The sequence below is a fragment of the Tachysurus fulvidraco genome, chromosome 17 (genome assembly GCF_022655615.1).
Source record: "Tachysurus fulvidraco isolate hzauxx_2018 chromosome 17, HZAU_PFXX_2.0, whole genome shotgun sequence".
Taxonomy (NCBI): Eukaryota; Metazoa; Chordata; class Actinopteri; order Siluriformes; family Bagridae; genus Tachysurus; species Tachysurus fulvidraco.
This window is the reverse complement of record NC_062534.1, coordinates 22,265,904-22,275,863: the sequence shown is the minus strand read 5'-3', so window position 1 is coordinate 22,275,863 and position 9,960 is coordinate 22,265,904. Positions and strand designations below refer to the sequence as shown.

At 37.0% G+C, this 9,960-nt stretch overlaps 1 protein-coding gene across 3 annotated transcripts in view; it reads left to right on the top strand.

Annotated features, from left to right (window-relative positions):
• Nucleotides 1-3,038: 3,038 nt before the first annotated feature.
• The window catches only part of LOC113635740 (ovochymase-2), a 9,638-nt gene continuing 2,716 nt past the window's right edge, over nt 3,039-9,960 (top strand). Inside the window, exons 1-8 of one of the 3 annotated variants that reach the window (XM_047802075.1) lie at nt 3,039-3,137; nt 4,149-4,729; nt 4,813-4,980; nt 5,881-6,067; nt 6,191-6,293; nt 6,372-6,505; nt 7,072-7,212; nt 9,479-9,609. In XM_047802075.1, the coding sequence (XP_047658031.1) occupies nt 4,634-4,729; nt 4,813-4,980; nt 5,881-6,067; nt 6,191-6,293; nt 6,372-6,505; nt 7,072-7,212; nt 9,479-9,609 (960 nt within the window). In that variant the 5' untranslated portion in view covers nt 3,039-3,137; nt 4,149-4,633. Of the gene's footprint in view, nt 3,138-3,964; nt 4,730-4,812; nt 4,981-5,880; nt 6,068-6,190; nt 6,294-6,371; nt 6,506-7,071; nt 7,213-9,478; nt 9,610-9,960 lie in introns of those variants that run through there. The other 2 variants (XM_047802074.1, XM_047802076.1) reach the window with 2 other exon arrangements.

The window sequence follows — 9,960 nt, the reverse complement described above, 5'->3', positions numbered from 1 at the left end:
TATAATAAAAATAGAATTAAAAAAGAAGAAGAAAATAAACATAGAAAAATGTGCTATGTACAGTAGTATGTGTGAGAATTGAAATAAAAGCATTAGAAAAAATAGAGTATTTTTAAAGGCTCGACTCTTGTATGACGTTTCCTTTCTACTCCTCCATGTTCATCACCTCTTGCTCGTCCTTTCTTGTGTTGGTTGATGAGGCTTAAAGTCTTTGAATAAACAAACAAACAAACAAACAAACAAATAAATAAATAGATAAATGAATGAATGAATGAATTAATTAATTAATTTCTTCTTTCTTTCCTTCTTTCTTTCTACCAGTAAGGAAGAGAAGTAGAATATCCTTAAAGAAAGAGAGAGAAAAGAGCACAAGTGATGTCTTGTAAAAAAAAAAGCTGAAACAAGTAAAACAAGCCACACAAGATCGAATTTCCTCAAACTGACTCGTGTGAGACTGATTTTGAGGAAACACTGAGATACACAGTTATTACACAAGGGCTGGAGGAAGTGCTAGTGCAAACGTATCTGAAAAAGGAACAGAATAGGACTTCAAATCTGCACCACACATTATCATTCTTACTCAAGCAACTGGTAACACGGTGTGTTTAATTTAAGGCGTCCTTGTCAGACCTGCTGTTTAGAACTTCGTTTTTTTTTCAGGTGTTCCTGAAGTCCTTAATTACCGTTATAGAGGTTTACGGATGTTGCCAGGCAGCGTTGCCATGGAGGTCCCACTTGGATCAGGTTGCACAATAAGCTGATCATTATTTACTCTTAGGTGGCTAATGCCACTGTTAACACAGTGTTTAGCAAGCAGAGCGGTTTCTGCAAATAGAGCAAATGGAGTTGGGCATTAGTTACTGCACTTGTTTATACATACAAACTTCTGTCTATCAATGAGTCTCTCTCTCTCTCTCTCTCTATATATATATATATGGTATTTATATACTCTATGTATTATACTATGTATATGTATCTCTATTATATCTGTATTATTCTCCTGTATCTGTCTCTATATTTTATATATGTCTATATCTATGGTATATGTATATATCTTTATAATATGTCTATATATATATATTATATGTGATCTGGTATTGTATATTTATAGCTATGTATATAATATGTATATTATATTTTATATGTTATTATTTATATATTTATATCTGTATCATATATTTTATATCTGGTCAATATATATATAGATCTATATATATATCTCAAAACTGTCTATAATTTTATCTCTGTCTCTCTCTTTCTCTCTTTCTCTCTGTCTCTCTCTCTTTCTCTCTCTGTCACTCTCTCTCTCTCTCTCTCTTTCACTCTTTCTCTCTCTCTCTCTCTCTCTCTCTCTCTCTCTCTCTGTCTTTCTCTCTGTCTCTGTCTCTCTCTTTCTCTCTGTCTTTCTCTCTGTCTCTGTCTCTCTCTTTCTCTCTGTCTCTCTCTCTGTCTCTGTCTCTCTCTTTCTCACTCTGTCTCTCTCTCTCTCTCTCTCTGTCTCTGTCTCTGTCTCTTTCTCGCTCTGTCTCTCACACTCTGTCTCTCTCTCTTTCTCTCTGTCTCTCTGATCTGGATATCTATGGCTCTCTTTGATCGATTGTCTCTCTCGCTTTCGATCTCTCTGTCACTCTCTCGCTCTCTTCCTCTATTGCCTCACGCCTGTCTCATCTATGTCTCTCTCTCTATTTCGACTCCTATTTATCTCTGGTCTCTCTCGTCTTATAGCTTATCTCTCTCTCTCTCTGTCTCTCTCTCTCTGTCTCTCTCTCTCTCTCTCTCTCTCTCTCTCTCTCTCTCTCGAATTGCCACAGCTTCCACAGGTCTACTTTCATAGATGCATAATGACATTAATGATTCATTTTTATACAGATTTATAGTAAGGTTAAAGAGTCATTTCTTACAGATTCATAGGTGTATCGATAATCCATCCTCATCGATTAATGAGTGTAAAGATTCTTACGTACATTAATGACTCCTTTTTATAGATCGATTATTTTAAACATCCATACATACGATAATGAGTCGTTCCTTCATAAAGAGTCATAAAGAGTCATGATTCACTTTCACAGATACATAGGCACATAGGTAGAGAGCAATCCTTGAGATTGGAACCACATGGGAAAGCTTTTCACATAAGTAACTGAGAGAAATCGTCAGCCCTAAAGGTCATCCTTTCTTGCTTCTTATTCACCAGACCCACATGCTGCAGTAAAATGTGACTCCTTTTAGCATTTCTCTGTTTTATTGACTGACCGAAACAAAACCTGTTCAGGATCTAAATCCAAAGCGGTTCATGTTGCATCGTTGACCTTCTCAAAACTGGTGTGTTTTCAGCCAAAAGGCATTTTCCTGATGCCACATGCTTTTTGTCAGGTTTTTAACAGCGGTGCTTAGCTTCCTGTCTCATGAATAAGAAGCTCTCAGTAAACCTGCAGCATTGAATGAACTTGTCTCTTGTCTTAAAGATACTGTAATAAATGTAAGCAAAAGACAAGTAAAGCACATGGACATGGGATTAGACTGTCCAGATTGGACGTTTTCTTTTGGAAACTGAACTTTTTTTTTTCTTATTTAATGACCCAGTTGTCCCCTGTTTGTACTCCTGTATAAAAGGCCCAGGCTTAACTGGAGATGTCAGCATTCACATGCCACAATGACTCTCTTGTCTTTCTGGATCTTTGCAGTTCTCCTCTGTCTCATGTGCCTTTCACATGCTGTCCTTCTCGATGGTAAGAACATCATCATCACTTTTAGCATGTTACTACTGAAATGTTTTAATGTACAGTGCAGATAAACTTTCTCACAGTAATTATGGTAATGTCATCATCGGTTCAGGAGCAAAGTGTGGCTCTCCCCGATTAAGAAGCACATTCGATCGCTACCTGAGGATCGTCGGAGGCTCACCGGCGCGTTATGGCTCTCACCCCTGGCTGGCATGTACCTTTCTAACTGAAAGTGAAAATTGAGGTGTTTTTCAGCTTGGGGTGTGATTTTACTTCATATAAGGGTGAGTAAAGCGAGCTGTGTGTTTTTACCCAGGTGTCTCTGAGATTTAGAGGATCTCATTTCTGTGGAGCTGCCATCCTCAACGACTGCTGGCTTCTGACTGCAGCTCACTGCTTCTCTACCTCTACGGAGTAAGGACTAATATCACATCTTTACTCCTATACTACTAACAAACAAACAAACAAACAAACAAATAAATAGCACCAATAGTTATATTATTATAAATAAAATAATAATAATAATAATAATAATAATTATTATTATTATTATTTTATTTATAATAATCTAAATAAAATGTAATATAAAATTATTTTAAAAAATAAGTAAATATATATAATAAAATATAAATGTAATGTAATAATAAGTGTATAATTATTATTATTAATAATAATATTAATAATAATATTATTAATAATAATAATAATAATACTTGTGTGTATATATATCACTTATTACTTAATTATTATTATTATGTATTTATAATAATATAAATAAAATGTAATATAAAATTTTTTAAATAAAAGAAGTAAATATATATAATAAACTATAAATTTAATGTAATAATAAGTATATAATTAATAATAATAATAATAATAATATGTATTATATATATTATATATATAATCACTTATTACTTAATTATTATTATTGTTTTTGATATACAAGTTAATATACAATGTTATTAATCATTGGTAATAATATCATTTTTATTACTTATATATTTAAAATAATACTGTACATCTTTTTTTAAAAGAATTTAAATTCTTTTATTTGTGTATTTTTTTTATAAATTTTAAATCGGTTTACAAATATAGTAGCCACCACTATTTTTCACCAGCCAAATAAGTTGTAATTTAAATGGATTCAAAACATATTAAAAGACAATACAATGCTATAAATAAAAATAAAATGCAACACCAGTAAAGAGATCTATTGATGGCACAAGAAAAATGTTATTTTTTAAAATCTATATTTAAAACATTCTTGTACGGTATACAGTGTGTCCTATTTATACGATAGAGCATACGGTGTGTATTTAGAATTTAGAATACTGTGTAATCAGCGCTTGGGAAGCAAACTCATCAATGTGACAATAAATAATAAGTAATTTTATTTTATTTAAAATGCCTGTGTTTGGATAGAGAGTTCCTGCATAGTGTGGAGGCTGTAGTGGGCGAGTATGACCAGAGAGTGATGGATCATGGGGAGCAGAGGTTTGGTGTGAAGAACGTGATACTTCATGAGCAGTACCATTATACACTTCCTATGAACTACGATATTGCCCTGCTGGAGCTGAAAGGACACATCCGCTTCAGCAAGTTCTTTTTTTGTTTTTCTTTTTACACTATTTATGAAATTAGTGGAAGGTACAATATGTGAGACTCTGAAGTTACTATAGAAAAGATGACGAATTAGAGAGAGTTCATTCATCAAAACCATAGTATAACACCCATCCTTAAGTGTTGCCAAAAATAGAAGCTATATTTAAAATATGTCTAGTCGTTCGATAGATTGAAAGCGTTTCAGTGCACAAAACGAACTTTTTTGGCTGAACAATAGCTAAACTTGTCACAGCTCTTTTAACACTGAACGTTTTTTTCTTAACGTTTCCTGAACTTACTGAAAGATGACTTTGCTCAGCCTGTATGTCTTCCTCTGCCTGGTGAGATGTTCCCACCAAAGACCCCTTGCATTGTTGCTGGTTGGGGACGGACAAAAGAAAGTAAGAAAACCAAAATTTTATATGTGCGGATAATGACTTTAATGGTGACTTTTTTTTTTCTTTTTTTTTAACGTATTTAGCAGTTTTGCCTATTCTCAGGAGGTCAGATTACTTCGGTTGTTCATGAAGTGCAGTTAGATCTGGTGGATCCAGCCATCTGCAAGCATATCCTTCAAACCCTCAGACCAGAACTGCAAAACCTCACAGTGTTGTGTGCTGGACCAGAGAGAGGAGGGAAAGATGCCTGCCAGGTAGTAACCCTAAACTCCATCGCCTACATACTTAATAGTGGTTTGGAACATATCTCACATCTCACATCAGTTTTTGTATCTGAAGCAACATTTTCCAGAAAAGCCAGAAAGGTTAACTAGTAGCTGACAGCTGATACATAGAAAGTTCATTCACTCATACCTTTTCTACCGCTTATCCAAACTTCTCGGGTCACGAGGAGACTATGGGGGTCATCGGGCATCAAGGCAGGATACACCCAGGACGGAGTGCCAACCCAGCGCAGGGCACACACACTCTCATTCACTCACACACTACGGACAATTTTCCAGAGATGCCAATCAACCTACCATGCATGTCTTTGGGAGGAAACCGGAGTACCCAGAGGAAACCCCCGAGGCATGGGGAGAACATGCAAACTCCACACACACAAGGCGGAGGCGGGAATCGAACCCCCAACCCTGGAGGTGTGAGGCGAACGTACTAACCACTAAGCCACCGTGCAGAAAGTAGAAAGTTATCGTCAAAGATATCTTCCTCAAACTGGTCTTGCTGGTGGTATTTAGCACAAAGTTGGACTGGGACTTGCAGTTATCCTTGTATGGGCAACGGTGGATTCAGAAACTATCCTAGGAATACTGATACAGTGGGAGGTGGGAATACTTGATGGTATGACATAACTAAACGAATATCATATGAAAATATACAACTCAAGAGAAGCCGGTGGAGGTGGTTGGGCATCTCAATCTCGGTAAGGCCCAACTGATGAGACTTTAACTCATACCTAGTTTGAGAATGTCTCTAGATCAATGGAGCACGTAAACTTTGTGTCCACTGACCTTCTCAGGTAATTTCCACCTCATCCATAAGAAGTGAACAAAAATTAATAAATAAATGAAATGAATACTTGCTGTATTCCATAGGGGGACTCAGGTGGACCTTTGTTGTGCCCACGAGCTGATGGACATTGGGTGGTGGTTGGAATCACGTCATGGGGCAAAGGATGTGGACGCAGCTGGATCAACAACCAGATGAAACCTCTGATTGGAAGAAGCTCACCTGCAGTGTTCACTAACATCCCTGTGTTCATCAAATGGTTGCTCTGGAAAGGTTTTCCTCTTCTGTGTTGAAAGGGTTCAATATTCAGTATATGTGCAGATTTTTTTTTTTGTTCTATTTGTGTCATAATGTTTTGGGGAATAAAGCTGACATTCGTCATTTTCTTTCATTCAGGAAAAATCATCTCCCAATTAAGTGTACAAGACAGAACTTTGAGAGGCAATGAGGGTATTATACGATACCCAGTTCACCCAGCCCTGAACTACAGCGACAATAAGTGAGTCTTCAACATTTCAGTGTTCTTTCTTAAGGTGTACAGGAACAGTGACTATGGTTGATGTTGTATTGTTGGCAGGGCATTCTCCTGGTATATCACTGTACCAGGTGGCAAAAGAATCCTGCTGGAATTCTTAAAGTTTGACCTGGAGAACCATCCTCTGTGCCAAAGTGACCACCTCACTGTGTTTGCTGGTGAAGACCTACCAATAGGTGATGACGATTTGGAAGGCAGTATGGACCAGAAATTGTTTTTTAAGGGTTCTTTGGGTGGCAAGGGTTCAGGTTCCAAATGGATTATCCAAAGATTATCCCAGGAAAACTATTTGGGAGTACAACCTGGATAATACAGTGTGGTGGTCAATTTAGTATAGACTATCCACCTACAAGGGCGGTTTTAGGAAACCTGACTCAGCATGAACATAGGGAAAATATGATGGGTTTCCTCCTCATAGGGAGTGTATTTCCACCTCACCCCAGATCGGACCTTACAGAATTCCAGAAACACTGGGTGTAAATAGGAATACAGCCAAAGTGAGATAGCATGCTATGGCAAAGCACATTGCACAAATGCATTTAGACATGAAGAGAATGTGTGAAACTCATTAGGATCAAACCAATGACCCTGGGGCTGTCTTTTCAACTAAAAATAAAATATAGAAAGAGATCTGGAGGCTGAAATCAGTAGGATGGCAATACATAATAACGCTTCACACTTTTTTTTTATATCTCTGCACTAGAGAATAACCACATGTATCTTTCTCTGTATTTGTAACCAGGCCGATTTTGTGGCAACAAGTCTCCTGCACCACTGCTCATACATTCCAACACCACCATGCTTCAGTTCATGTCTGATTTCAGCGTCTCAGGCTCAGGCTTCTCTGTTCGCTTCAGAGCCGTCAAAGATGACTACACTTTGGGTAAGTTGCAAATCTGGTGCCTCGACCAGTCAAGACGTTTTTCCCAAGAATGTTTAGCGAAGAGCTATAACATGACAGTGATCAATAGATATGTCAACAAACAGGTACTGGGGACTCATTCCTAGCATATTGCTTTGCGTATGTACGGCTGTGATATGTAAAAGTCTGTCAAGTAGAGAGACATTTGTCTGTATAGGTCTTACATGCCTACATGCCTATTGTTATAGTCATCAAACATGGGTGCCATGATACAACACAACTTTTTCAACTGTCACATGCTGTTTGTTTTTTTAGTCTTCCCAGGGCTATTCTTTAAAATCTATTTTATCTATTTAGCACCTTTAACAGTAAACATTATCCAGATAAAAAAGTACACTTAGATCCATAATGAACAAGAAGAGACAGTGTTGAAAAAAAATCTCTCAGAGAAGATGAAGAAGATGAAGAAGAAGAAGAAAAATTTTTTAGAGGATCTATTCTCAAAACTTTATTACAATATATAAACAAACAAAAAAAAAGGAAATTCTGACCAGTGATGGATGTTAAAGTGGTCCACGGAAAAGCAGCACCCTGTGACAAGACCACCTTGGTCTTATTTAATAAGGGTTCTAAGGTAACACAACAACATCTAGAGGACATAATTTGTCCAGTGCATTTACCAACTAGTTTTCAACCCTGGTCTTTGAGATCTCAATGTCCTGTACTTTTTTTTACAGTGGCCGAGAAGTGCAAAACAAATTAACAAATCCAAAAACAAATGAACAAATCCAAAAACACATTAACAAATGCGAAAACAAAATAACAAATCCGAAAACACATTAACAAATCTGAAAACAAAATAACAAATCGAAAACACATTAACAAATCTGAAAACACATGAACAAATGCGAAAACAAAATAACAAATCCGAAAGCACATTAACAAATGCGAAAACAAAATAACAAATCCGAAAACACATTAACAAATCCGAAAACACATTAACAAATCTGAAAACAAAATAACAAATCGAAAACAAAATAACAAATCGAATACACATTAACAAATCCGAAAACACATTAACAAATCCGAAAACACATTAACAAATGCGAAAACAAAATAACAAATCCGAAAACACATTAACAAATCCGAAAAAAACACATTAACAAATCCGAAAACACATTAACAAATCGAAAACAAAATAACAAATCGAATACACATTAACAAATCCGAAAACACATTAACAAATCCGAAAACACATTAACAAATGCGAAAACAAAATAACAAATCCGAAAACACATTAACAAATCCGAAAACACATTAACAAATCTGAAAACAAAATAACAAATCGAAAACACATTAACAAATCCGAAAACACATTAACAAATCCGAAAACAAAACAATAAATCTGAAAACACATTAACAAATCCGAAAACACATTAACAAATCCGAAAACACATTAACAAATCTGAAAACAAAACAACAAATCCGAAAACACATTAAAAAATTTGAAAACACAACGGCAAGTCAAGTGTTTTCAGATTTGTTAATATGTTTTGCACTTCTCGGCCACCGTACTTTTTAATGTTTTCTTTGCCCTAACATGAAAGATTCAACTAATCAGGGGGTGCATGTATGTTTAAATTCCTCAAAGTCCCCCTAAATCAACCACACTGAGAGAGTATTGTTTTTTTTTGCATTGTCATAATGTCCATTATATTTTGGAATATCTATGTGATTATGAAGCTATTTAATATTTTCTAAACATTTGTAGTTCTTCCCTAGTATATAGACACAAGCACCATCTAATTCTCCCAACTTTGTATCCACATATGTCCGCTATTATCCCATATCTTTAGTGCTTATTATTTATAACACTCTGTCTGGCAGGGTTCAGCATGTGCAGCTCTCCAAACAGGTGTGAGCTTGGCGCTAGAGACAGCTTTGTCTCCTGAGACCTTCGTCTGTGCTCTTTTTCTAAGGTGACACAGCACAGGTGGATCCCGAGAGACCTTGTGCTGGCAGGACCATGACCATACTCGCAGCTATGCCAGAGGACTGCATGCACACACACACACACATCCCATGAGAGTCAGGAGAGGTGGATCAAAACACCACTGCCACACTTTCTCTCTCTACCACATTACCCCTGGTGGAAAGAAACACAACACCGCACTGTGTTTGTATTGCATGCAAACTGGCATTGTCTTCTGGGAGATGAGTGTGAGTGTGTGCACCGTGCTTGACCATGCTTGGCTCCATCAATACCTCTTCTTTTGTGTTTGTTCAGGCCTGAGCTGCGGCATAGTGGCACTCTTTCAATCCCTGGCAACGGTGCAGAGCCCTAACTACCCACGGTCCTATGGCGACGACACCCACTGCCGCTGGGTAATCTATGTCCGCGAGGGTTATGTCGTCAAGGTAACAGGGCCTGAGGGTCATGGTCAGGCCGTGAGGCTGGTACGGTCAACTCGTCTCTGGGCATGAATGCATTCATTGGCTGTTTGAATATGCAGTGAGAGTGAGACCTCGCGATCAGCTTTCCAGGCCAGAGAGAATGTGATACTTGTTTCCATTAGAATAGGGCTAAGGGGTAAAACTTTTTTAGATAGGCATGTACTGATTCAAATATTGGTGTGCAGTTTTAAAAACAATAAGTAATAAAACACTTGGGGTGTGGCTGAGGCCTGGGGTGGCATGATACTGCCCTATTATCTATTATTTATCCCGAAGCTCATTATTTTCCTATGATGGCTCATCCTGAACCATAAA